We start from the raw sequence: 27,372 nt of genomic DNA on the forward strand, positions 1-27,372 counted from the left end.
TAAGTGCTATACAATGACCATACTACCTCATTTCAGTTTTCATGACAACCCTTTGAGGTATTTGTAATATTAATATAACCTCCTCATTTCCAGAGGAAGGAACAGTTATTGAGTGGTTAAGTAAAGTACACGACCAGTAGGTAGAACAGCTGGAACCTGATCTAGGTACGCTGGCTTGAGTGAGGGCTCTTGATGAGTTGTACTGGCTCCCCACACAGTTAGCAAGCTCTGTCTCTGGCAGGTGTGAGGCTGTGAGTTAGACACGAAGGTCCCTATTCTGGGAAGCTGTGGGAGAGAGAGAAGCCTAAACAGTGAAGATAGACGGAAGGATGTTATTCATACTTGCCACTGGGAGGACATCTTTAGGCTAGCTAGCTCAATTTGTTTTGGATTCCCTCTCCCTCCTTCTCTCTTATTTTTTCTTTTTCTTTTATGAGTTTGCTCTTCTTTCTTTCCATTTCTTTTCTGCTTTCTCTCTTCCCTTCTCTCTCTCTTGTAAAAGCATTTTTGTAGGCAGGGTGCGGTGGCTCACACCTGTAATCCCAGCACTTTGGGAGGCTGAGGCAGGCGGATCACCTGACGTCAGGAGTTCGAGACCAGCCCGGCCAACATGTGTCTAATTAGCTGGGCGTGGTGGCACATGCTTGTAGTCCTAGCTACTTGGGAGGCTGAGGCAGGAGAATTGCTGGGAGGTGGAGGTTGCAGAGCCGAGATTGCACTCCAGCCTGGGCGACAGAATGAGATTTTAAAAAAAGGCTGGGTGCGGTGACTCATGCCTGTAATCCCAGCACTTTGGGAGGCTGAGGTGGATGGATCACTTGAGTTCAGGAGTTGGAGGCCAGCTTGGCAGACATGGGGAAACCTTGTCTCTATAAAAATACAAAAATTAGCCAGATTTGGTGGTGGGCGCCTATAGTCCCAGCTACTTGGGAGGCTGAGGCTGGATAATCGCCTGAACTTGGAAAGCGGAAGTTGCAGTGAGCCCAGATCTCGCCACTGCACTCCAGCCTGGGTGAGGGAGTGAGACTCTGTCTCAAAAGGAAAAAAAAAAGAAAAAGAAAAAGAAAACGAAACAAAAAAACAAAGAGAGACTGGCTGGGTGTGGTGGTTTACTTCTGTAATCCCAGTGCTTTGGGAAGCTGAGGTGGGAGAATCACTTGAGGACAGGAGTTGGAGATCAGTATGGGCAACATAGGGAGACACTCCCTCCACCCGCTGCAAATCCCTAACTCTGAAAATATTTAAAAAGTAGCCAAGTGTGATGATGTGCTCCTATAATCTCAGCTACCTGGAAGACTGAGGTGGGAGGATGGCTTGAGCCCAGGAGGTCAGGGCTGCAGAGAGGGGTGATTCTGTCACTGCACGGTCACAAAATAAACAACAACAACAACAAAACCTTCCTATACTTCATTTTTTAAAAGTTGTGAGTTGAACATTTTGTATTTTTGGCGTTAGGAAAAATAATTAAAATCTCACTGTGAGTGTCTGCGGCCAGTTTGTGTGTGTGTGTGTGTTTATCGGGAGTCTCGTTCTGTCGCCCAGGCTGGAGTGCAGCGGCAAGATCTCGGCTCACAGAAATCTCCGCCTCCCGGGATCAAGCCATTATCCTGCCTCAGCCTCCCAAGTTTACAGGCATGAGCCACCACGCCCGGCTAATTTTTGTATTTTTAGTAGAGACGGGGTTTTGCCATGTTGGCCAGGCTGGTCTTGAACTCCTGACCTCAGGTGATCCGCCCTCGGGCTCTCAAAGTGCTGGGATTACAGGCGTGAGCCACCGCGCCGGGCCTAGTCTGTATGTAAATAGGCTTTTGAAAAAAGTGGTTGCATATAGGGCAGATCGGCTTCCTGCTATCATCGTCCCGGGATTTTGCTCTGGGACTCCGACGGAGTGCGGAACCAATGTAAGAGGGTCCAGGACATCGCCGGATTAATTTTCCTGAGAGGCCTGGTAGCTGGTTCCTTTCGCGTTTCCTGTAAGCGCGCATGCGCCGCCTGCGCTCCGCCGCTCCCGCCTCGGGCTCGGCTCGGGCTCCGGGATGTCCGCGTTGTGCGACCCTCCCGGGGCCCCAGGGCCTCCTGGGCCTGCCCCGGCCACCCACGGTCCCGCGCCTCTCAGGTAGTTAGAGCCCTTGGCACCTTCCTCCCACCGCGTGGCCCCGCGCCGATCCCCAGCCTTCTCGGTAGAAACCCGGATCCTACCTCGAGAACTCACGTCAGGGTTCTCAGAGAGATTCTTGGTCAGGTCCTCCCAGAACTCAGGGACTGCCTCACCAAAACTCAGGGCTCCAGTGCCCGCCCTCCCAAGACCTCGGGCCTGCCTCTCCCTAGACTCCGATGCCTAACTACCCTCGACCCCGAGCTTCCTCTCCCAAGAGTCGGGGGTATCATAACTCTTGGGAACCCAGCTGCCCTGGCCATTTTTGACCCTGGGAAACCCAAGATCCTGACTTCATAGAGACTCCCTGAGACCCCAGGCCCAGAAACAGAATGCAGTCCGGCTAAGATACTCCCTTATATTAGGGTGTTTTTTTGGAGGAAACAGAGGAATGGCACTGTCAGAGCCTTATCAGCACCTAGAGGATGCTGTCTTCTTTGACAGAAAAGGCGATAAGAGAAAGGGGATTTTCCGCCTTACATAACTCTGGTTTCTGAACCTCTGAGACTGAACCCATATGTTTTAGGAGGGAAAGGGCTGAAAAGCATTATTACTTTGTGCCCTGGGACACCCTGATGTCCAGGCACATTGAGGGTGCTGGGTAGATGGTGGTTGTTGATGTGGTAGGTGACTAAGATTTTGCAGAATATGGGAAGAAACAGATATTAGGAGGGAGAGCCCTTAATAAGGGGCTTACAATTTTTTTTTTTTTTCCCATTAAGAGCAGATTTCAAGGTGCTTGTGTTGTGGGATGGGGTGGGGCAGGGGTGGTGGTGGAAGGTGATAAAGCTGGAATGGAAAGGTGACTTTTTTTTTTTTTTGAGACGGTCACCCTGTCTCCCAGGCTGGAGTGTAGTGGCGTGATCTCGGCTCACTGCAACCGCTGCCTCCTGAGTTCAAGTGATTCTCGTGCCTCAGCCTCCCGAGTAGCTGGGATTACACCATGCCTGGCTAATTTTTTCGTTTTTGTTTTTGTTTTTTTTTTTTGAGACAGAGTCTCGCTCTGTCACCCAGGCTGGAGTGCAGTGGTATGATCTTGGCTCACTGCAAGCTCCTCCGCCTCCTGGGTTCACACCATTCTCCTGCCTCAGCCTCCTGAGAAGCTGGGACTACAGGCGCCCGCCACCACACCCGGCTAATTTTTTTTTGTATTTTTAGTAGAGACAGGGTTTCACCGTGTTTGCCAGCATGGTCTCGATCTCCTGACCTCGTGATCAGCCCGCCTTGGCCTCCCAAAGTGCTGGGATTACAGGCGTGAGCCACTGGGCCTGGCCTGTATTTTTAATACAGACAAGGTTTCACCCTGTTGGCCAGGCTGGTTTTGAACTTCTGACCTCAAGTGATCCACCCTCCTTGGCCTCCCAAAGTGCTAGGTTACAGACGTGAGGCACCGCAACCAGCCTGGAAATGTTTTTAAAGCAGATATTATAGAAACACAAATATAGTCAATTCAACAAATATTTATTGACTACCTTCCATATACTATGTACCTCAATAGAAGTGGATTCAGTGTTGAAGAGCACAGAAATGGTTCCTACACTCTTGGCGAATATAGTCTGATTGCTTAACCTTGATTTCGTTCGTTTATTTTTTTGATGGCACACACAGCTGGAGTGCAGTGGTGCGATTTTGGCTCACTGCAACCTCTGCTTCCAGGGCTCAAGAGATCCTTCCGCCTCAGCCTCTCTAGTAGCTGGGACTGCAGGCACATGCCCCCATGCCTGGCTAATTTTTTTTTTTTTGTAGAGATGGGGTTTCAGTATGTTCCTCAGACTGATCTTGAACTCTTGTGCTCAAGCGATCCACCAGCCTTGGCCTCCCAAAATGCTGGCATTATAGGCGTGAGCCACTGGAGCCAACCTTGATTTATCTGTAAAATGGGATCATAATAGTACCTACCTTATTGAACTGTTGTCAGGATTGAAATAATACATGCCAAGTATTTAAAAGAGTACCTGTTGATGTTCTAAGAGTTATCTATTACTGATATTATTACTGTTGTCACTGAAAGAAACATAGCTTTTGGCCGGGTGCGGTGGCTCATGCCTGTAATACCAGCACTTTGGGAGGCCAAGGCAGGCGGATTACGAGGTCAGGAGATTGAGACCATCCTGGCTAACATGGTGAAACTCCATCTCTATTAAAAATACAAAAAGAAAAAAAAATTAGTCGGGTGTGGTGGCAGGCGCCTATAGTCCCAGCTACTTGGGAGGTTGAGGCAGGAGAATCACTTGAACCCAGTAGGTGGAGGTTGCAGTGAGCCAAGGTGGCACCACTGCACTGCAGCTTGGGCAACAAAGCAAGACTCTATCTCAAAAAACAAACATTCTTTTATGAGGGAAGTAATTTTAATATCCCTGTTTAATATAAAAGACAAAGCTCATGCAGGAAAGGTAAGTTGCCTAACATCTTACAACACTCTAAGTCTGTTTCTTTTGCTTCCTTATAGTGCTCAGGAGCTGTCCCAGGAAATCAAGGCTTTTCTGACTGGCGTAGACCCCCTTTTGGGCCACCAACTCTCAGCCCGGGAACATGCTCGCTGTGGTCTTCTCCTGCTCCGTTCTTTGCCACCTGCTCGGGCTGCTGTGCTTGACCACTTGAGAGGTGTCTTTGATGAGAGTGTCCGGGCCCACCTGGCTGCCCTGGATGAAACCCCTGTGGCTGGTCCACCTCATCTCCGTCCACCTCCAGCCTCCCATGTCCCTGCTGGGGGACCTGGTCTAGAGGATGTGGTTCAGGAAGTGCAGCAGGTGCTGTCTGAGTTTATCCGGGCCAACCCAAAGGCCTGGGCACCTGTGATTAGTGCATGGTCCATTGACCTCATGGGGCAACTGAGCAGCACGTACTCAGGCCAGCACCAGCGTGTTCCCCACGCTACTGGCGCTCTTAATGAACTGCTACAGCTGTGGATGGGTTGTAGGGCCACGCGTACATTAATGGACATCTATGTGCAGTGCCTCTCGGCTCTCATTGGTAGCTGCCCAGATGCGTGTGTGGATGCCTTGCTGGATACCTCTGTTCAGCATTCTCCACACTTTGACTGGGTTGTGGCACATATTGGCTCCTCTTTTCCTGGCACCATCATTTCCCGAGTTCTCTCCTGTGGCCTTAAGGACTTTTGCGTCCATGGTGGGGCTGGAGGTGGAGCTGGCAGCAGTGGTGGAAGCTCTTCTCAGACCCCCTCTACAGACCCCTTCCCTGGATCTCCTGCCATTCCTGCGGAGAAACGGGTGCCCAAGATTGCCTCAGTTGTAGGCATCCTAGGGCACCTGGCCTCCCGCCATGGAGATAGTATCCGACGGGAGCTCCTGCGAATGTTCCATGATAGCCTGGCAGGGGGAACTGGAGGCCGAAATGGGGACCCCTCCCTTCAGGCCACGGTTCCCTTCCTACTGCAGCTGGCAGTCATGTCACCAGCTTTGCTGGGCACAGTCTCTGGAGAGCTTGTGGATTGCCTCAAGCCCCCAGCTGTGCTGAGCCAGCTGCAGCAACACCTTCAAGGATTCCCCCGAGAGGAGCTGGACAACATGTTGAACCTGGCTGTGCACCTGGTGAGCCAGGCCTCTGGGGCAGGTGCCTACCGCTTGCTGCAGTTCCTGGTGGACACAGCTATGCCTGCTTCGGTCATTACCACCCAGGGCCTGGCTGTGCCAGACACCGTACGTGAGGCTTGTGACCGGCTAATCCAGCTGCTGCTGCTGCACCTGCAAAAGCTGGTTCATCACCGGGGAGGGTCTCCTGGGGAAGGGGTGCTAGGCCCGCCCCCACCTCCCCGCTCGGTGCCCTTTTTAGATGCGCTAAAAAACCATGTTGGAGAGCTGTGTGGAGAGACGTTACGATTGGAACGGAAACGCTTCCTCTGGCAGCACCAGCTCTTGGGCCTGCTATCTGTCTATACCCGGCCTAGCTGTGGACCTGAGGCCTTGGGCCATCTGCTGAGCCGAGCCCGAAGCCCTGAAGAGTTGAGTTTGGCCACCCAGTTATATGCAGGGCTAGTGGTCAGTCTGTCTGGCCTCCTGCCCCTGGCTTTCCGAAGCTGTCTGGCTCGGGTGCATGCAGGGACATTACAGCCTCCCTTCACGGCCCGGTTCCTGCGCAACTTGGCACTGCTAGTAGGGTGGGAACAGCAGGGTGGTGAGGGCCCTGCAGCCCTAGGGGCGCACTTTGGGGAATCTGCCTCAGCCCATCTGTCTGACCTGGCGCCTCTCCTGCTACATCCTGAGGAGGAAGTAGCTGAAGCTGCTGCCTCCCTCCTGGCCATTTGCCCCTTTCCTCCTGAAGCCTTATCCCCCTCCCAGCTCCTGGGACTGGTAAGGGCTGGGGTGCACCACTTCTTCGCCTCTCTGAGGCTGCATGGCCCCCCAGGTGTGGCCTCAGCCTGTCAGCTTCTCACCCGCCTGTCTCAGACGTCCCCAGCTGGACTCAAGGCTGTCCTGCAGCTGCTGGTTGAGGGAGCCTTACATCGAGGCAACACAGAACTGTTTGGAGGGGAAGTAGATGGGGACAATGAGACTCTCTCAGTTGTTTCAGCTTCTTTGGCTTCTGCCTCCCTGTTGGACACTAACCGGAGGCACACTGCAGCTGTGCCAGGTCCTGGAGGGATTTGGTCAGTTTTCCATGCTGGAGTCATCGGCCGTGGCTTAAAGCCACCCAAGTTTGTCCAGTCACGAAATCAGCAGGAAGTGATCTATAACACCCAGAGCCTCCTCAGCCTCCTGGTTCACTGCTGCAGTGCCCCAGGGGGCACTGAATGTGGGGAATGCTGGGGGGCGCCCATCTTGAGTCCAGAGGCAGCCAAAGCAGTGGCAGTGACCTTGGTGGAGAGTGTGTGTCCCGATGCAGCTGGTGCAGAGCTGGCTTGGCCCCCCGAGGAACACGCTCGGGCCACCGTGGAGCGGGATCTCCGCATTGGCCGGCGCTTCCGGGAACAGCCCCTGCTCTTTGAGCTGTTAAAGCTGGTAGCAGCTGCTCCTCCAGCCCTGTGCTACTGTTCCGTGCTGCTTCGGGGGCTGCTGGCCGCCCTCTTGGGCCATTGGGAAGCCTCTCGCCACCCTGACACGACCCACTCCCCCTGGCACCTGGAGGCATCCTGCACCTTAGTAGCTGTCATGGCTGAGGGAAGTCTCCTGCCTCCGGCCCTGGGTAATATGCATGAAGTATTTAGCCAACTGGCACCTTTCGAGGTGCGTCTGCTGCTGCTCAGTGTCTGGGGATTTCTCCGGGAGCATGGGCCGTTGCCTCAGAAGTTCATCTTCCAATCAGAGCGGGGTCGCTTCATCCGGGACTTCTCCAGGGAGGGTGGAGGTGAGGGTGGACCCCACCTGGCTGTGCTGCACAGTGTCCTCCACCGCAACATCGACCGCCTGGGTCTTTTCTCTGGCCGTTTCCAGGCACCTTCACCGTCCACTCTCCTTCGACAAGGGACGTAGCCTTTTCTTGCTCTGGAAGCCCAGGGAGGTTGAGCAGTGAGAGAGGGAAGGGACTAACGTGCGACGGCAGGGTGGAGGTTCTAAGTCCTTGGCCTAAGGAGCGCTGTCACTTTTTTCTCTCCCACTTTTTTTTTCTAAATAAAATTTGCCGACTTGAGAAAACCAGTCCAGTGCTTCTGTCATGCTGAGAGCGTGCGAAGTCGGACAGCTCCTGGCTCTGGACGTTCCCGCCCCTGGCCTGAAGCCCCGCCCCCTGCGATAATTTAGAGTGTGCACTCTACCAATGAGACAGTTGCCCGGCGGCGCTCAGGCCGAACCAATCAGAAGGCCGGAAGGGGCGGGAACTAGGATACGTGGCTGAGTGCGCGTGGTGGGGCGGGAGGTTCGGGGTCAAGGAGCAAACCCGGCACAAGATGGCGGAGGTAGCGGCAGTGGCGGCGCGTAGGAGGCGGTGAGAAGCCCGGAATCTGGGGGCACGCCTGGGACGCCCCTAGATCCCCCAAGCCCCATTCCACTCCTTCCTGTGTGTTCTCTTGACACTCTGCCACCCCCGGCCTCGCGAGGAACCTTTGTTCCTCTGGAGGCGGCCTCAGACGCCTCCAGTCTCCCCGTGGTAGATCCGAGCGACGCTGGGGGCCTTGCCTCTGGGGCTCCGGGCTCCCGCCGGGCGGCTCAGTAAAGCCGCAGCTGTGCGTCTTTCTCGGCCTTGGCCGCTCTCAGCCGCCGCCTTCCTTTGGCTGCTTGCGGCGGTCAACGTCGCCGCCCCCTTCCTGCAGTGCGCGGGGTCGTCGGGGCGGGGGAAAAGATGCGGCCTGGCTTCGGGGAATGCAGCCTGTGGCCCTGCGGCCCCTCGGCTGAGCTGGAAGCACCGGGTCGGCAGTTAAGCCTGTACTACCCTTCTGGCTGTACTCCCTAGAGCTCCGAATCCTCCTCTGCGCTTGTCTTCACGTGAGCACCAGCTCTGGCTTAGTTCACTGTCCACGGTCGCTGGGCACGGCCCAGGATCCAGTAAGCTCACGGCGTGGATGGTGTTCCTCAAACACAACATGTAATCGAATGACTTGGTCCACGCTGTCTTGTTTATATTACTGGGGGAAAAAAAGATTCGAAACATACCAGCAGTGCCACAAATGTTTACTAGGACCTAACGGATATACTGAGGTGGGGTAGGCGTGTACTGTCCGAAGCGATGAAGAAAGCTTGGATCATAAACTCAGTTATTTGGGAGCCTGTGATCTGAAACAATAAATGGGTGCAACTTGCCCTGCAGCTTATTTCTGACTTTGGCCTATTAACTCCTCTCTCGGGGTGGTCAAGGCATCCGTTAATTCCTTAGGGCCCTCCAACAGGTCATACCTGAAAGATGCTTTAGAAATCCTATCTCCATTGGCATCTTTCCGAACCAATTTTACAGACTGCAAATAGGGCCCCAGAGGGTGTTTAACTCACTGTACTTCCGTTTACTGCTGCTTTTGGCAGGTGGACATGGGTCAGTGGCCGAGAGTGCCTGTTGCAGTCACTCAGGTCACTGCAGGGCCTGTGCCGCATGCCTTGCTATAGAATTTTCTAGTAGCATTTATTCAGCTTGTTTTGCTAATAGTTACTCCTGCTTGGCTTGTTAAACCACAGTGCCTGGTGTTTTCTTCATTTTTCTGTCTGGCCTGCTGTGGAACAGTTGTTTCTGGAGCTGGAGGAGTGTCCTGTGATGAGATCACAGTACACTCTGTGATCTCATTTCTGGTACTTTTCTTTTAGCTTTCAAGCAGATGCTGAAGCTAATGCTGGATAACTAGATAAAATGTGTATAATAGACCCTGTCTTTAGTTACCTTATTATAGGTTGTCAAATTTTATTTATTTGTTTGTTTACTTATTGAGACAAGGTCTAGCTCTGTTGCCTAGGATGGAATACAGGGGTGCAATCTCTGCTTACTCCAGCTTCCACCTCCCGAATTCAAGCGATTCTCCTGCCTCATCCTCCCGAGTCCTGGGATTACAGACGTGTGCCACCATGCCCAGCTAATTTTTGTATTTTTAGTAGAGACGGGGTTTCACCACATTGGCCGGTCTTAATTAATTTACTTTTTTGAGGCAGAGTCTTGTGCTGTGGCCCAGGCTGGAGAGCAATGGTGCAATCATAGCTCATGCAGCCTCAAACTCCTGGGTTCAGGCAGCCCTCCAGCTTTAGCCTCCTGGGTAGCTGGGACTACAGGCACCAGCCACCATGCCCCACTACTCTTTTTTTTTTTTTTTTTTTTAAATAGAGATGAGATCTTGCTATGTTGCCCAATTTTTTTTTTTTTTTCTTTTTTCTTTTTTTTTTTTTTTTAAGACGGAGTCTTGCTCGGTAGCCCGGGCTGGAGTGCAGTGGCCGGATCTCAGCTCACTGCAAGCTCCGCCTCCCGGGTTTACGCCATTCTCCTGCCTCAGCCTCCCAAGTAGCTGGGACTACAGGCGCCCGCCACCTCGTCCGGCTAGTTTTTTGTATTTTTAGTAGAGACGGGGTTTCACGGTGTTAGCCAGGATGGTCTCGATCTCCTGACCTCGTGATCCACCCGTCTCGGCCTCCCAAAGTGCTGGGATTACAGGCTTGAGCCACCGCGCCCGGCCTTTTTTTTCAAATAGAGATGAGGTCTTGCTATGTTGCCCAATCTTCCCTTTTTGACCTCCCAAAGTGCTAGGATTATAGACATGAACCACTGTGCCCGGCGGTTGTAAAACTTTATTGCTTAGAAGAACCCTCTCACCCCCAGTTTGAAACACTTTCTCAGAGCATGCTCCTATTCTGCCTACATCGGTGTCACTGGGAGAGCATGTTTAAAATGCAGTGTCAGCTGGGCGCGATGGCTCACACCTGTAATCCCAGCACTTTGGGAGGCCGAGGCGGGCAGATTACCTGAGGTTGGGAGTTTGAGACCAGCCTGACCAACATGGAGAAACCCCGTCTCTACTAAAAATACAAAATTAGCCGAGTGTGATGGCACGCGCCTGTAATCCCAGCTACTTGGGAGGCAGAGGCAGGAGAATCGCTTGAACCCACGAGGCAGAGGTTGCGGTGAGCTGAGATCATGCCATTGCACTCCAGCATGGGCAACGAGCGAAACTCAGTCTCAAAAAAAAAAATAAATAAAATGCGATGTCCAGGCTGAGTGCAGTGGCTCTCACCTGTATTCCAGCATTTTGGAAGGACAAAGTGGAAAGACTTCTTTAGCCTAGGAGTTCAAGCAAGCCTGGGCAACGTTTTTTTCTCGTTTTTGAGACAGAGTCACACTTTGTCACCCAGGCTAGAGTGCAGTGATGCGATCTTGGCTCACTGCAACCTCTGACTCCCAGGCTCATACCATTCTCATTCCTCAGCCTCCCCAGTAGCTGGGATTACAGGCATGTGCCACTACGCCTGGCTAATTTTTGTGTATATATGTGTGTATATATATACACACACACACGTATATACACACATATATATGCATATATATGCACACATATATGCATACATATATATACACACACACATGCATATTGTATATATTATTTTAGGTGGTGTCTCGCTGTGTCGCCCAGGCTGGAATGCAGTGGCACAACCTTGGCTCACTGCAACCTCCGCCTCCCGGGTTCGGGCGATTCTCCTGCCTCAGCCTCCCAAGTAGCTGGGACTACAGGTGCCTGCCAACACGCCCAGCTAATTTTTTGTATTTTTAGTAGAGATGGGGTTTCACTGTGTTAGCCAGGATGGTCTCAATCTCCTGACCTCTCGGCCTGTCTCGGCCTCCCAAAATGCTGGATTACAGGCATGAGCCACCGTGCCCAGCCTTTTTATATTTATTTTTTTTTGTATTTTTAGTAGAGACGGGGTTTCATCATGTTGGCCAGGCTGGTCTCAAAACTCCTGACCTCAGGTGATCCACCTGTCTCGGCCTCACAAAGTGCTGGGATTACAGGTGTGAGCCACCACGCCTGGCCTAGTTTTTGGATTTTTAGTAGAGATGGAGTTTTGCCATGTTGGCCAGGCTGGTCTTGAACTCCTGATCTCGTGATCTGCCCACCTGGGCCTCCCAAAGTACTGAGATTACAAATGTGAGCTACCGCGCCTGGCTGATTCTTAACAGACATTAAAATTTGAGAGTTTTTGTTTAGGATTTACTCAGAATCCTAAGGATGAATCCTGGATGAATATATTTGTCAACCTAACTTATTTAAATAAGCCTATTAGTCTCTTGTCTGTCATTTGATAGCACATTGGGAAACTGACAATTTGCGATAAGCTTGGGATGATGGTTCTCAATGAGACATGCCCATTTCATCCTGCTAGGGATTAGTGTGCTGTATTGTGCATCATGGTGAAGCACATGTCCCAGAGTCAAGCACAACTGGGTTCAGTTTGTTTCACCATTTACCAGCTATTCAGCCTTGGGTGAACTGTTCAACCTTTTATGCTTTAATTTTCTCATCTGGAAATAAACCCCAACCCTATATTCACCAAGAAAAGAATGAAAGAAAGGGAAAAGAAGTATGCATGTAAAGAAGTGGTTGTGAACCCAGGTTACTCATTAGAGTTGTTTAGGGAGCTTTAAAAAAACTTTAGCCAGCTGGGCCCGGTGACTCAATGCTTGTAATCCCAGCACTGTGGGAGACCGAGGCAGGTGGATCTAGGTCAGGAGTTCGATACCAGCCTCGCCAACATGGTGAAACCCCATCTCTACTAAAAATACAAAAAACTAGCTGGGCATGATGGCAAGCGCCTGTAATCCCAGCTACTCGGGAGGCTGAGGCGGGAGAATCCCTTGAACCCAGGAGGCAGAGGTTGCATTGAGCTGAGATCACGTCACTGCACTCCAGCCTGGGTGACAGAGCAAGACTCCATCTCAAAAAAAAAAAAAAAAATCTGATGCACAGGCTCCTCTGTGATTAAGTTAAAATATTTAAAAGTGAGACCAGGTCACTGGTATTGTTAAAAATGGCAGGCTGGGCACAGTGGCTCACACTGTAATCCCAGCACTTTGGGAGGCCAAGATGGGAGGATTGCTTGAGCCCAGGAGTTTAAGAACAGCCTAGGTGGCCGGGCGCGGTGGCTCAAGCCTGTAATCCCAGCACTTTGGGAGGCTGAGATGGGCGGATCACAAGGTCAGCAGATCAAGACCATCCTGGCTAACATGGTGAAACCCCGTCTCTACTAAAAATACAAAAAACTAGCCGGGCGAGGTGGCGGGCGCCTGTAGTCCCAGCTACTCGGGAGGCTGAGGCAAGAGAATGGCGTAAACCCGGGAGGCGGAGCTTGCAGTGAGCTGAGATCCGGCCACTGCACTCCAGCTTGGGCGACAGAGTGAGACTCCGTCTCAAAAAAAAAAGAACAGCCTAGGCAACAAAGTGAGGCTCTGTTGCTACCAAAAAAAAAATTTTTTTTTTTTTTTTGAGTCAGAGTCGTGCTCTGTTGCCCAGGCTGGAGTGCAATGGTGTGATCTGCTCACTGTAGCCTCCGCCTCCACCTCCTGGTTCAAGCAATTATCCTGCCTCAGCCTCCCAAATAGCTGGGATTACAGGCCCCCACCACCACGCCTGGCTAATTTTTGTATTTTTAGTACAGATGGGGTTTCACCATATTGGCCAGGCTGGTCTCGAACTCCTGACCTCATGATCCGCCTGTCCAGCCTCCCAAAGTGCTGGGATTACAGGCGTGAGCCACTGCGCCTGACCAAAAAAAAACTTTTAAAAAAGTTAGCTGGGTGCTGTGGCTACCACCTGTAGTCCCAGCTACTTGGGGAGGGCGAGGCAGGTGGATCACTTGAGGTCAGGAATTTGAGACCAGCCTGGCCAACATGGTGAAACTCCGTCTCTACTAAAAATACAAAAATTAGCTGGGCATGGTGGCGTGCTCCTGTAATTCCAGCTACTTAGGAGGTTGAGGCACAGGAATTGCTTGAACCTGGGAGGCGGAGGTTACAGTGAACTGAGATCATGCCACGGCCCTCTAGCCTGGGTGATGGAGTGAGACTGTCTCAAAAAAAAAAGCAAAAAACAAAAACTGCAGGCAGAATTGAAAACTAGTAATACAAAGTGATTACCCAGGCCCCTAGGAGTGCATTAGGGCTCAGAACATTTTAGCTATTGTTATTTTTTTCCAGCTTTGGGTAGTGATGGTGGTGTTTTGAAGATACAGGAGTGGAAATCAGAGAAACAGGCTGCTTAAGGTACTAGGGATGTTAGGACCCTAGGAACTGTAACCAGCAGGCTAGGTTTTTTTGTTTGTTTTTTTCCTGAGACGGAGTTTTGGTCCATCACTTAGGCTGGAGTGCAGTGGCGCAATCTTGGCTCACTACAACCTCTGCCTCCCGGGTTCAAGCGATTCTCATGCCTCAGCCTCCCGAGTAGCTGTAACTACAGATGCTCAACGCCACGCCCAGCTAATTTTTGTATTTTAAGTAGAGATGGGGTTTCATCATGTTGGCCAGGCTGGTCTTGAACTCCTGACCTCAGGTGATCCACCCGCCTCAGCCTCCCAAAGTGGTGGGATTACAGACTTGAACCACCATGCCCGGCCTCATCTTTAGCTCTTTAACTCTGCATCCACCCAATACCCTGCCCATAGAAAGGTGTAGCTTGCTTTGTTTCTCTGTTCCATACATATGCTACTACCATTTCCTCTGAGACTGGCTGTTACTGCTCCTTTCCTCTGAGAGGCTGATGTCACCAGAGTCAACACCAGGGCCTCTGAAGGTGAAAGATCCTCTGTCTACTCGCCTTTATTTTATTTTTATTTTTTATTTTTGAGAAGGAGTTTCGCTCTGTCGCCCACTCTGGAGTGCAGTGGCGCGATTTCGGCTCACTGCGAGCTCCACCTCCTGGGTTGATGCCATTCTCCTGCCTCAGCCTCCCGAGTAGCTGGAACTACAGGCGCCTGCCACCAAGCCCGACTAATTTTTTTTTTTTTTTTTTTTTTTTTGAGACAGAGTCTCGCTTAGTCACCCAGGCTGGAGTGCAGTGGCGCGATCTCGGCTCACTGCAAGCTCCGCCTCCCAGGTTCACGCCATTCTCCTGCCTCAGCCTCCCGAGTAGCTGGGACTACAGGCGCCCGCTGCCTCGCCCGGCTAATTTTTTGCATTTTTAGTAGAGACGGAGTTTCACCGTGTTAGCCAGGATGGTCTCGATCTCCTGACCTCGGGATCCGCCCGCCTCGGCCTCCCAAAGTGCTGGGATTACAGGCGTGACCGACTAATTTTTTGTATTTTTAGTAGAGACGGGGTTTCACTGTGTTAGCCAGGATGGTCTCGGATCTCCTGACCTCGTGAACTTGTGATCCACCTCAGCCTCCCAAAGTGCTGGGATTACAGGCGTGAGCCACCGCGCCCGGCCCCTTTTTTTTTTTTTTGGAGACAGAGTCTCGCTCTATTGCCCAGGCTGGAGTGCAGTGCCCCAATCTCGGCTCACTGCAAGCTTCGCCTCCCGAGTTCATGCCTTTCTTCTGCCGCAGCCTCCGGAGTAGCTGGGACTACAGGTGGCTGCCACCATGCTCGACTACTTGTTTTTTTGTATTTTTAGTAGAGACGGGGTTTCACCGTGTTAGCCAGGATAGTCTTAATCTCCTTCCTTGTGATCCGCCCGCCTCAGGCTCCTAAAGTGTTGGGATTACAGGCGTGAGCCACTGTGCCCAGCCTACTCTGCCTTTCAAAGGGAAGGTGTGAGTGAGCCAGCTTCTCAGGCCTGATTCTTAACCCCATGTCCACTCTGCCTTCTTTTCTGTTTGATGTTACTCCATCTTTCTTCCCCCTTTCCTCAACTATCTTAGTGCTGTGACAGGAAAAAGTTTTTCCTTTTGAAGGGGGCCCCTTCCTGACCCCCATGCTGATTGCTCCATCTTTATCCTTTTCTCCATAGGTCTTGGGCATCTTTGGTACTGGTTTTTTTAGGGGTCTGCCTGGGGATTACCGTCGCTGTGGATAGAAGTAACTTTAAGACCTGTGAAGAGAGTTCTTTCTGCAAGTATGATATTTCTGGGAGAAAGGGATGGAATGTAGGGTAATGTGGGAGGTGTCTGTGGCAGATGGAGTGCCTAAGGACACTGCAGGTGATAGAGGGACCTAGGGACGTTGCAGGTGGCCCCCTACCTTACTTCCCAACCCTTCACTTGGCAGGCGACAGAGAAGCATACGGCCAGGCCTCTCTCCATACCGAGCCTTGCTGGACTCTCTACAGCTTGGTCCTGATTCTCTCACGGTCCATCTCATCCATGAGGTCACCAAGGTCAGGGGAGACAAGGAGGAGTCTGGTGGGGGTGGGACAATGGCTGTGGGGTAATTTGGAAAGGGGGAAATTGTGGCCAACATTTTGTCCCAGCCTAACCTTTGAACTCTTACTTTACGAAGAAATGTGATCTTGGCCTTTAGGCAAAGGGCTCAAAGGAAGAGACACCTTAGGAGAGAATGGGTTCAAGGCCGGGCGCGGTGGCTCAAGCCTGTAATCCCAGCACTTTGGGAGGCCGAGGCGGGTGGATCACGAGGTCAGGAGATCGAGACTATCCTGGCTAACATGGTGAAACCCCGTCTCTACTAAAAATACAAAAAACTAGCCGGGCGTGGTAGCGGGCGCCTGTAGTTCCAGCTACTTGGGAGGCTGAGGCGGGAGAATGGCGTGAACCCGGGGGGCGGAGCTTGCAGTGAGCCGTGATGGCGCCACTGCACTCCAGCCTGGGAGACACAGTGAGACTCCGTCTCAAAAAAAAAAAAAAAAAAAAAAGAAGCCGGGCAGGGGGCATTCCATGGTGTAACCCCTTTCCTCTCTCCAGATCCAAACCTCTGTCCCCGCAGGTGTTGCTGGTGCTAGAGCTTCAGGGGCTTCAGAAGAACATGACTCGGATCAGGATTGATGAGCTGGAGCCTCGGCGACCCCGATACCGTGTGCCAGATGTTTTGGTGGCTGATCCGCCAATAGCTCGGTAAATTTTTCCTGAGAAGCATCCATTTCTGTGGCCCCTTTCTCCTTCCTGATGGACCTTTTTTTGGTTGCTGACATTCTTTCCCACAATAAGGTAGCAGTTAACTAGCATAGCACCTTGCCATACTTCTCAACCTTTCCTCACCTCTTCTTCTGTTTCACTTTTCTCTTTACCCCTTTATCCTCATTCATTCATTCATTCATTCATTCAGCAAACAAGTATTGCTTTCTCCTCCCTGACTGGCCTGGGCTAGGTGCTGGTGATATAAGTAGAAATAAACAAGGCCCTGTTTATTTACAGATCTAGTCCTCCAGGTATACCATGTCTGCCTGCCTGCTTGTTTGCTTCCTTCCTTCCTTTCTTCCTCCTTTCCTTTTCCTCAGATATTCAGAATAGGATTACTCAGATTATTGTGTGATGATACCCTGTCATCAGTGTTCCATGCATCCATCTGTGACTTTCTCTAAATACATAATTTGGAAAATAACAGTGGCCGGGCGTGGTGGCTCACGCTTGTAATTCCAGCACTTTGGGAGGTCGAGGTAGGCGGATCACTAGGTCATGAGTTGGAGACCAGCTTGGCCAACATGGTGAAACCCCATCTCTACTAAAAATACAAAAATTAGCCGGATGTTGTGCTAACCTGTAATCCCAGCTACTCAGGAGGCTGAGGCAGGACAGTTACTTGAACCCAGGAGGCAGAGGTTGCAGTGAGCCGAGACTGTGTCACTGCACTATAGCCTGGGCGACAGAGTGAGACTCATCTCAAATACTCCACCCTGTAAACTCTCCCCTCAGCCCAATCGTATCTCACTGTCCTGTACTCTTGACTGCTCTAGATGTAGGTAGTTGTTACTCTGAAGCTTATCATTCCTTTGCCTTTTTTTTTTGTTCTTACAGTTATGTGTGTATACCTGTGCACATATATATCTGTGTGCCTAAGCAATAAATTATATATTTTTTTTGTTTTTGAGCTTTACAGAGGAAGTATGTTAGTGCATGTGGTCCTCTGGGGTTTCCGTTTTTCACATAACTTTAATTCTGTTTCATATAGTTCTAGTTCATTCATTTTTACTGCTGCATATTATTATGTTGTATGAATATACCCCAGCTGATTAATCCATTTCTAGGTTGATAAGCCTTGGGGTTGTTTCCAGTGTTTTGCTAGCCAAAGTGTTGCTATGAAACTTCTTTTTTTTTTTTTTTTTTTTTGAGACGGAGTCTCGCTCTGTCGCCCGGGCTGGAGTGCAGTGGACCGATCACGCCTCACCGCAGCCTCAACCTCCGGGGCTCAAGCCATCCTCCCACCTCAGCCTCTGTAGGACTACAGGCGCTAGCCACCACACCAGCCTCTTTTTTCTTTCTTTTCCCTTTCTTTCTGTGTTTTTGTTTGTTTTTTTAAATAGAGACAGATTCTCCCTATGTTGCTTGGGCTAGTCTCGAACGCCGGGACCCAAGCAATCCTCCCACCTCAGCCTTCCAGAGTGCTGGAATTACAGGTGTGACCCACTGTACTCAGCCTAAAAAAGTGAGTTTTTTTTTTTTTTTGAGACGGAGTCTGGCTCTGTCGCCCAGGCTGGAGTGCAGTGGCCGGATCTCAGCTCACTGCAAGCTCCGCCTCCCGGGTTCACGCCATTCTCCTGCCTCAGCCTCCCAAGTAACTGGGACTACAGGCGCCCGCCATCTCGCCCGGCTAGTTTTTTTGTATTTTTTAGTAGAGACGGGGGGTTTCACCGTGTTCGCCAGGATGGTCTCGATCTTCTGACCTCGTGATCCACCCGTCTCGGCCTCCCAAAGTGCTGGGATTACAAGCTTGAGCCACCGCGCCCGGCCGCTATGAAACTTCTTGTACGTGTCTCCTGTTACCCTTGCGCAAGAGTTTCTCTTTGGTGTATAACTAGGAGAGGAATTGCAGGATTGTAGAATATGGAGATGATCAACTTCCCAAGATAAAGCCAAAGTGGTTTACCAATTTACACTTCCACCAATGATTTATTTATTTTTTTATTTTTTATTTTTTTGAGACGGAGTCTCGCGCTGTGTCACCCAGGCTGGAGTGCAGTGGTGCGATCTCGGCTCACTGCAAGCTCCGCCTCCCAGGTTCAGGCCATTCTCCTGCCTCAGCCTCCGAGTAGCTGGGACTACAGGCGCCCGCCACCACGCCCGGCTAGTTTTTTGTATTTTTAGTAGAGATGGGGTTTCACCATGTTAGCCAGGATGGTCTCGATCTCCTGACCTCGTGATCCGCCCGCCTCGGCCTCCCAAAGTGCTGGGATTACAGGCTTGAGCCACCGCGCCCGGCCCACCAATGATTTATAAGAAGGCCTCATTGAAGCCGGGCACGGTGGCTCATGCCTGTAATCCCAGCACTTTGGGAGGCTGAGGCGGGTGGATCAAGAGGTCAGGAGTTCAAGACCAGCCTGGCCAACATGATGAAACCCCGTCTCTACTAAAAATACAAAAATTAACTGGGCTTAGTGGAGTGTGCCTATGATCCCAGCTACTCGGGAGGCTGAGGCAGGAGAATTGCTTGAACCAGGACCCGGGAGGCGGAGGTTGCAGTGAGCCGAGATTGCACCACTGCACTCCAGCCTGGGCTACAGAGGGAGACTCAGCCTCAAAAGAAAAAAAAAAAGGGCCTCATTGATCTCCATCATTTCCAACACTTGATACTGTTGTTGGACTTAAGTTTTGTCACTGGCTTGTGTATAAAATGACATCTTATGGTGGTCTTGGCTTGGTTGTCTTTCCTGGTTTCTTTTATTTGCTTTTTAAATATTTTATTTTATTTTATTTTATTTTATTTATTTATTTATTTATTTATTTATTTAATTTTTTTTTTTGAGACGGAGTCTTGCTCTGTCGCCCAGGCTGGAGTGCAGTGGCCGGATCTCAGCTCACTGCAAGCTCCGCCTCCCGGGTTCACGCCATTCTCCTGCCTCAGCCTCCCGAGTAGCTGGGACTACAGGCGCCCGTCACCTCGCCCGGCTAGTTTTTTGTATTTTTTAGTAGAGATGGGGTTTCACCATGTTAGCCAGGATGGTCTCGATCTCCTGACCTTGTGATCCACCCATCTCGGCCTCCCAAAGTGCTGGGATTACAGGTTTGAGCCACTGCGCCCGGCCAATTTTATTTTATTTTGAGACAGAGTCTCGCTCTGTCACCCAGGCTGGAGTGCAGTGGCGTGATCTCAGCTCGCTTTAACCTCCCCCTCCCGGGTTCAAGTTGTTCTCCTGCCTCAGCCACCTTAGTAGCTGGGATTACAGGCGCGTGCCACCACACCTGGCTAATTTTTATATTTTTAGTAGAGACAGGGTTTCACAATGTTAGCCAGGCTGGTCTCAAACTCCTGACCTCAGGTGATCCACCCGCCTCAGGCTCCCAGAGTGCTGGGATCTTAGGTGTGAACCATCGTGCTCGCCAAGGTGTCTTTAAAAGAAAACACAAGGGCACAGGGCACACTGGTTCATACCTGTAATCCCAGCACTTGGGAGTCCGAAGAGGGCAGATTGCTTGAGTCCAGGAGCTTGAGACCAGCCTTGGCAACTTTGCAAAAGCCTGTCTGTACTGAAAATAGAAAAATCAGGTGTGATGGCATGTGCCTATGGTCCCAGCTACTCAGAAGGCTGAGGAGGGAAGATTGCTTGAGTCTGGGAGGTGTAGGTTGTAGTGAGCCAAGATCTCGTCACTGTACTCCAGCCTGGGTGACAGACCCAGACCCTGTCTGGAAAAACAAAAACAAAACCACGCATACATACTTTTGCTGCACATGGTGGCACGTGCCTGTAGCCCGAGCTACTCATGAGGCTGAGGCAGGAGGATCTCTTCAGCCCAAGAGTTTGAGGCCAGCCTGGACAACAAAGTGAGACCCCATCTCTTTCAAAAAAAAAAATACAGTTTTCTTTTTTTCTTTTTTTTGAGATGGAGTCTTGCTGTGTCACCCAGGCTGGAATGCAGTGGCATGATCTTGGCTCACTGCAACCTCCGCCTCCTGGGTTCAAGCCATTCTCCTGGCTTAGCTGCCCCAGTAGCTGGGATTACAGGCGCGCACCACCATGCCCAGCTAAGTTTTGTAATTTTAGTAGAGATGGGGTTTCACCATATTAGCCAGGATGGTCTCGAACTTCTGACCTCGTGATCTACCCACCTTGGCCTTCCAAAGTGCTGGGATTATGGCGTGAGCCACTGCGCCCAGCCAGTTTTCATTTTAGTTTTAGATTTATAGAAAACATGAAAGGAGGAGAGTTTGCACTTATCTGCACCCAGTTTTCCCTGTTTGTTTGTTTTCAGATGGAGTCTTGCTCTGTTGCCTGGGCTGGAGTGCAGTGGCACGATCTCAGCTCACTGCAGCCTCTGCCTACTGGATTCAGGCGATTCTTCTGCCTCAGCCTCCCGAGTAGCTGGGACTACAGGTGTGCACCACCACTCCTGGCTAATTCTGTATTGTTAGTAGAGGTGGGGTTTCACCATGTTGGCCAGGCTGGTCTCAAACTCCTGACCTAGTGATTCGCCCGCCTTGGCCTACCAAAGTGTTGGGATTACAGGCGTAAGCCACTGCGCCCAGCCTTCCCTATTATTAATATGACTGTGGTTTATTTGTGATACCTAGTGAATTGATAGTGATACATTATTTACTAAAGTTCATACTTGAGGTTTCTTTAGTTTTTTTGTATATTATTTTTCTGTTCCAAGATTTCATCCAGGATACCCTATTACATTTAGTTGTCATGTTTCCTTAGGCCTCCCTAGACTGATAAAATTTCTTAGACTTTTCCTTTTTCTTGATGATCCTAAAGGTATCTTTTGATGAACAGAAATTTCTAATTTTAATGTAGTTACATGTGTCAGTCTTTTACCTTCTGGTGTTAGCTTTTTCTTTGTTGTGTTTAAATAGTCCTTCTCTATCTCAAGGTCAGAAAAAACATATATATATATATGTATTGAGACAGAGTCTTGCTCTGTTGCTCAGGCTGGAGTGCAGTAGTGCGATCTCGGCTCACCACAACCTCCGCCTCCCATGTTGAAGTGATTCTTCAGCATCAGCCTCCCGAGTAGCTGGGACTACAGGTGTGCGCCACTATGCCCAAGTAGCTGGGACTGCAGGCGTGCGCCACTATGCCCAAGTAGCTGGGACTACAGGCGTGTACCACTATGCCCAGCTACTTTTTGTATTTTTAGTAGAGATGGGGTTTCAGTACGTTGACCAGGCTGGTCTCAAACTCCTGAGCCATCATGCCCGGCCAAAAATATATTTTTAAATTTTCTTTTTTTTTTTTTTTTTTTTGAGACGGAGTCTTGCTGTGCTCCCAGGCTGGAGTGCAGTGGCCGGATCTCGGCTCACTGCAAGCTCCGCCTCCTGGGTTTACGCCATTCTCCTGCCTCAGCCTCCCAAGTAGCTGAGACTACAGGCGCCCGCCACCACGCCCGGCTAGTTTTTTGTATTTTTAGTAGAGACGGGGTTTCACCATGTTAGCCAGGATAGTCTCGATCTCCTGACCTCGTGATCCACCCGCCTCGGCCTCCCAAAGTGCTGGGATTACAGGCGTGAGCCACCGCGCCCGGCCTTAAATTTTCTTCTAACACTTTTGCTTTCATTTATTTACTTATTTTGAGATCGGGTTATGAGACTGGCAAATTTTTGTATTTTTGGTAGACATGGGGTTTCGCCATGTTGCCCAGGCTGGTCTTGAATACGAGGGCTCAAGCGATCCACCTGCCTTGGCCTCCCAAAGTGCTGGGATTATAATTGAGAGCCACTGAGCCCAGCCTAAACCTTTTACTTTTAAATTTTAAGCAGGCTGGGTATGATGGCTCATGCCTGTAATCCCAGCACTTCAAGAGGCTGAGGCGGACAGATCACTTGAGGTCGGGAGTTCAAGACCAGCCTGGTCAACATGGTGAAATCCTGTCTCTATTGAAAATACAAAACTTAGCTGGGTGTGGTGGTGGGTGCCTGTAATCCCAGCTACTCGGGTGGCTGACGCACAAGAAGCACTTGAACCCAGGAGGCAGAGGTTGCAATGAGCTGAGATTGTGCCACTGCATTCCAGCCTGGGTGATAGAATGAGACTGTCTCAAGAAAAAAAAAAATTTAAATCATAATCTTTCTGCAGTTGATACTTGTATCTGGCATTAGATATATGATATCAAGAAATCAGGCGTGGTGGCTTATGCTTGTAATCCCAGCGCTTTGGGAGGCCAAGGAAAGTGCATCACTGGAGGTCAGGAGTTTGAGATTAGCCTGGCCGACATGGCGAAATCCCATCTCTACTAAAAATACCAAAAAAAATTAGCCGGGTGTGGTGGCACCTGGCTGTCATCTCAGTTACTTGGGAGGCTGAGTCAGGAGAATTGCTTGAACCTGGGAGGTGGAGGTTGCAGTGAACCAAGATTGTGCCGCTGCACTCCAGCCTGGGTAATAGAGTGAGACTCCATCTCAAAAAAAAAAAAAAAATCATTTTCTTCATATTTGGAAAATCATTTTTTTCCCTATATGGAAAATGTTTTTTCAATTCCATTTTTGAATAGTTCTCCTTTCCTCTCTCATCTGCGATGTCACCTCTTAGTATTTAGTACATTTAAAAAAGTAATAAGTGGCTGGGCGTGGGCTCAGGAGTTCAAGACCAGTCTCAACATGGAGAAACCCCATCTCTACTAAAAATACAAAATTAGCTGGGTGTGGTGGTGCATGCCTGTAATCCCAGCTACTCGGGAGGCTGAGGCAGGAGAATTGCTTGAACCTGGGAGGCAGAGGTTGCGGTGAGCCGAGATTGCACCATTGCACTCCAGCCTGGGCAACGAGAGCGAAACTCCGTCTCAAAAAAAAAGAAGGGTAATAAATATCCTTGGGTCTGTTTCTGGGCCCTTTATTTGGTTTTGTTGATTAACTTGTCTGTCCCTGCTCTGTTAGCACACTGCCTATTTCTCTTAGCAGGTAGATTTCCCTCTATCTTCTGAAGTGTCATTACTCCTCTCGGCCCTTTGTACTTCCTTATATTTCTTTTGATATATTTCCCAGGCTTTCTGTCTCTGGTCGTGATGACAACAGTGTGGAGTTAACCATGGCTGAGGGACCCTACAAGATCATCTTGACAGCCCGGCCATTCCGCCTTGACCTACTAGAGGACCGAAGCCTTCTGCTTAGTGTCAATGCCCGAGGACTCTTGGAGTTTGAGCACCAGAGGGCCCCTAGGGTCTCGTGAGTATAGGGGTTGGGACTGCAGGGAACCTAGTGTGAAAGAGCACAGGGGTGTTGTGAGGTCTGGCACTGGGAGGAGACAGGGTGGCGGGACAGCCAGGTAGGGGCTGGGGGCTGGGAGAAGCTCTCTGTCAGGGATGGTAGGAACCAGACCCGGGTGCGGTTTTTTCCATTTCCTGTACAGATCAGGAGGCAATCACTTTTGTCCCTGAGCTGTGGCCTGGGCATCTCTGGGAGGCCTGCCTGGGTCTGTGTCTCCTTCTTCCCCTTCTCACATCATCACATTTCCCAGATTTATTTTCTTCCTTTTTATTTTTTATTTTTTTTGGTTTCTTTTTCCCCATCTCTGGAAGTTTGTCGACTGAAACTCACTTTTATGTTTCTGTTTTTGTGTTGGTTTTGTGCCTCTTTTTCCCCTTCCCTACCCATCTCCTCCTGCCCCAGTTTCTCGGATAAAGTTAGTCTCACGCTCGGTAGCATGTGGGATAAGATCAAGAACCTTTTCTCTAGGTAAATCCTTGGCCACCGGTACTGTATGTGTTCCTCTGCCCTTACCCATTCCTCACTGTAGCCTTCAGGGGGAGGTGCCCCAGACCCTTCCAGCCTTTCACTCACCCCACTTTCCCCTGCTGTGTGATACCTGGTCCCGTTACCTGTTACCCTGGCTGGGAGCCCCCAGAAGAAGGAAGATGAAATACTCAAAGTCAGGTCCTTAAGGAGTGTAGGGAGCTTATTGCTTTGCCAAGAGATGGAGCTATGCTGCCTGTTGCTGGGGTTTCTGACTCTCAGCTAAGGGCCACCTAAGGTTCTGGGCAGAGCTACTTGCCCTTGAAAGCATTTTTTGGCGGAACCTCTTGAAGTCCCCGTGTATATCTGTAGAGGCTTGGTATAGTGTGACCCACATGATATACCTTGTGGGTCATACCTTGCTATATCTTGCAAAGCCCTTGTGTCAGGCCAGGAGCCTGACGCCCAGGGAGGGCAGTTGGGGGCACAGTCTTTCAGTAGAGGCAACAGAGCCAGGATTGGCATTCATAACCCAGGCCCCTGAATCAGCCTGCCTGTCTCTTCTGGGATGTTGGCAGAGGTTGGTGTACAGGCCTGTGCCTCCTGGTGGCACTTACTCCTCATTTTCCTTTCTCATTTCTCTCCCCATCCTTTGCAAACTTATCTGCTCATTGTGGGTTCCCTCTCCAAGCTTTAACATTTAGTCCCTTCCTCCAATGCCTTCGTTCCTTTGGACCCTTGGCTCTCTATTCCCCAACCCCTCCTTCCACTAGCCCCTCGTCCCTGCCCCCTCTGGATTGGAGCAGACAGCTCTCCTACCTTCCAGGCAAGGATCAAAAGACCCAGCTGAGGGCGATGGGGCCCAGCCTGAGGAAACACCCAGGGATGGTGACAAGGCAAGTTGGACGGGGTGGGTGGTTGGAGGATTGGGCTGACTGGGAGGCTGGAGGGGATAGGCCCATGAGAAACTTGAACTTAGTCTCACCATCAGGGATGGGATTTAGTTGATGGGAGTGGGAAAAGAGAACTGGTATGATTGGAGAGTGGTCCTCTTTTCTTCTTAACAGCCAGAGGAGACTCAGGGGAAGGCAGAGAAAGATGAGCCAGGAGCCTGGGAGGAGACATTCAAAACTCACTCTGACAGCAAACCATATGGTGAGGGGCTTGGGTTCCTTGGGTTGAGGTGCAGGGCTCCTTTCCACGCAGAAGCTCTGAAGCTTGTTCTTTGTTTTTCTTCTAGGCCCCATGTCTGTGGGTTTGGACTTCTCTCTGCCAGGCATGGAGCATGTCTATGGGATCCCTGAGCATGCAGACAATCTGAGGCTGAAGGTCACTGAGTGAGTCCTGTGGTGACATCAGGAAGATGGAGGTGGGCACGAAGGAGTCAGGCCTTTAGGGAGATGGGTGTGCACATTGGATACTCCAGACAAGCGTGGGTAACTTCCTGTGTCCAGAATCACCTTTGGTGATAAAAAATGTTTTGAGAAAGGACAGAGGAACCATTGCTTATCTCTCACCTGTGTCTGTGGAGTGGAGTCAGCGTATACTGCAGCCTGGGGCCAGTTAGCAGCCCGAATCTGTCTGTTTGCCTGCAGGGGTGGGGAGCCATATCGCCTCTACAATTTGGATGTGTTCCAGTATGAGCTGTACAACCCCATGGCCTTGTATGGGTCTGTGCCTGTGCTCCTGGCACACAACCCTCATCGTGACTTGGGCATCTTCTGGCTCAATGCTGCAGAGACCTGGGTTGATATATCCTCCAACACTGCTGGGAAGGTGAGAGCACAGGCATGGGGAGAAAGGAGGGAGTGAAGTTTCCAGGCCTTGAGACAAATAGGTATACTGGGGGCATTAGCTATTTGGGGCCTGGGTGAGATAAGGGGCCCTGGGCCTGGTGGGCAGCGTTTGAGTTCCCTAATCACTGCCAGATGACACATGCCCACTCACATTCTTAGGGAAGGCATTGGCTATTCTGGACTGACGGAATGCACTTATTATCAGTGTGTTGTGTGCTAGGTACTTTTCTGGGTGCTGGGGATACAGTGTTAACTGAGGTTCAAAAGGTTCTGAGCTGGGTGTGGTGGTTCATGCCTGTAATTCCAGCACTTTGGGAGGCTGAGGTGGGCAGATCACCTGAGGTCAGAAGTTGGAGACCAGCCTGGCCAACATGGCGAAACCTCATCTCTACTAGAAAAACAAAAATTAGCCAGGTGTGGCGGCGGGCGCCTGTAATCCCAGCTATTTGGGAGGCTAACGCAGGAGAGAATTGCATGAATCTGGTAGGCGGAGGTTGTGGTGAGCTGAGATTTCACCACTGCACTCCAGCCTGGGTGACAGAGCGAGACTCTGTCTCAGAAAAAAAAAACAAAGGTTCTGACTCACAGGGAGGAAGACATGTTAAACACATAACAAAGGAGGCAAGATGGGACCGGGCATGGTGGCTCATGCCTGTAATCCCAGCACTTGGGGAGGCTGAGGCAAGAGGATTGCTTGAGGCCAGGAATTCGAGACTAGCCTGGGCAACATGGCAAGACCCCATCTCTATAAAAACGTTTGAAAAATAAAAATAATAAGAAAGCAAGATGATGCCAGGCAGGGTGGCTCCCGCCTGTAATCCCAGCACTTTGGGAGGGCGAGGTGGACAGATCAAAAGGGCAAGAGATTGAGACCATCCTGGCCAGCATGATGAAACCCTGTCTCTACTAAAAATACAAAAATCAGCTGGGTGTGGTGGCGTGCGCCTGTAGTCTCAGCTACTCAGGAGGCTGAGACAGGAGAATTGCTTGAATTGGTGAGGCGGAGGTTGCAATGAGCCAAGATCGCACCACTGCACTCCAGCCTGGCGAAGGAGTGAGACTCCGTCTCAAAAAAAAAAAAAAAAGGCCGGGCGTGGTGGTTCACACCTGTAATCCCAGCACTTTGAGAGGCCGAGGCAGGCAGATCACGAGGTCAGGAGATCGAGACCATCCTGGCTGACATGGTGAAACCTCGTCTCTACTAAAAAATACAAAAAATTAGCCGGGCGTGGTGGCGGGCACCCGTAGTCCCAGCTACTCAGGAGGCTGAGGCAGGAGAATGGCGTGAACCCAGGAGGCGGAGCTTGCAGTGAGTTGAGATCGCGCCACTGCACTCCAGCCTGGGCGACAGAGCAAGACTCT

The 27,372-nt window shown here is 50.7% G+C and overlaps 2 protein-coding genes and 1 long non-coding RNA gene across 3 annotated transcripts; 2 read left to right on the forward strand and 1 right to left on the reverse strand.

Moving 5' to 3' along the window:
• The first annotated feature begins 1,951 nt into the window (after nucleotides 1-1,951).
• Nucleotides 1,952-7,749, forward strand: LOC116273551 (integrator complex subunit 5). The gene is made up of 2 exons (XM_031662696.1): nucleotides 1,952-2,116; nucleotides 4,605-7,749. Exons 1-2 carry the CDS (start codon nucleotides 2,037-2,039, stop codon nucleotides 7,582-7,584), a joined length of 3,060 nt encoding a protein of 1,019 aa, XP_031518556.1. The 5' UTR covers nucleotides 1,952-2,036; the 3' UTR covers nucleotides 7,585-7,749.
• Nucleotides 7,750-7,875: 126 nt separating this feature from the next.
• On the forward strand, nucleotides 7,876-26,711 carry LOC116273552 (neutral alpha-glucosidase AB-like). The gene is made up of 10 exons (XM_031662697.1): nucleotides 7,876-8,035; nucleotides 15,453-15,557; nucleotides 15,710-15,818; nucleotides 16,382-16,509; nucleotides 23,528-23,707; nucleotides 24,152-24,217; nucleotides 25,041-25,110; nucleotides 25,282-25,369; nucleotides 25,455-25,551; nucleotides 25,810-26,711. The coding sequence occupies exons 1-10, from the start codon at nucleotides 7,998-8,000 to the stop codon at nucleotides 26,024-26,026; spliced, it is 1,098 nt and encodes a 365-aa protein (XP_031518557.1). The 5' UTR covers nucleotides 7,876-7,997; the 3' UTR covers nucleotides 26,027-26,711.
• On the reverse strand, nucleotides 8,702-9,100 carry LOC116273553. The gene is made up of 2 exons (XR_004181868.1): nucleotides 8,941-9,100; nucleotides 8,702-8,820 (listed from the first exon to the last, which is right to left on the reverse strand). It is a non-coding gene; the product is annotated as an uncharacterized LOC116273553 (long non-coding RNA).
• Nucleotides 26,712-27,372: the final 661 nt, after the last annotated feature.

Source organism: Papio anubis, unplaced genomic scaffold (assembly GCF_008728515.1).
Source record: "Papio anubis isolate 15944 unplaced genomic scaffold, Panubis1.0 scaffold873, whole genome shotgun sequence".
NCBI classification, from domain to species: domain Eukaryota; kingdom Metazoa; phylum Chordata; class Mammalia; order Primates; family Cercopithecidae; genus Papio; species Papio anubis.

Excerpts from the sequence above, each read along its gene's own strand:
- LOC116273551 (XM_031662696.1), top strand. The coding sequence starts at position 2,037 with ATGTCCGCGTTGTGCGACCCTCCCGGGGCCCCAGGGCCTCCTGGGCCT. Across the intron at positions 2,117-4,604 it reads CACGGTCCCGCGCCTCTCAG|TGCTCAGGAGCTGTCCCAGG; the intron begins GTAGTTAGAGCC and ends GCTTCCTTATAG.
- LOC116273552 (XM_031662697.1), top strand. The coding sequence starts at position 7,998 with ATGGCGGAGGTAGCGGCAGTGGCGGCGCGTAGGAGGCG. Across the intron at positions 15,558-15,709 it reads GAAGAGAGTTCTTTCTGCAA|GCGACAGAGAAGCATACGGC; the intron begins GTATGATATTTC and ends TTCACTTGGCAG. Across the intron at positions 15,819-16,381 it reads TCATCCATGAGGTCACCAAG|GTGTTGCTGGTGCTAGAGCT; the intron begins GTCAGGGGAGAC and ends CTGTCCCCGCAG.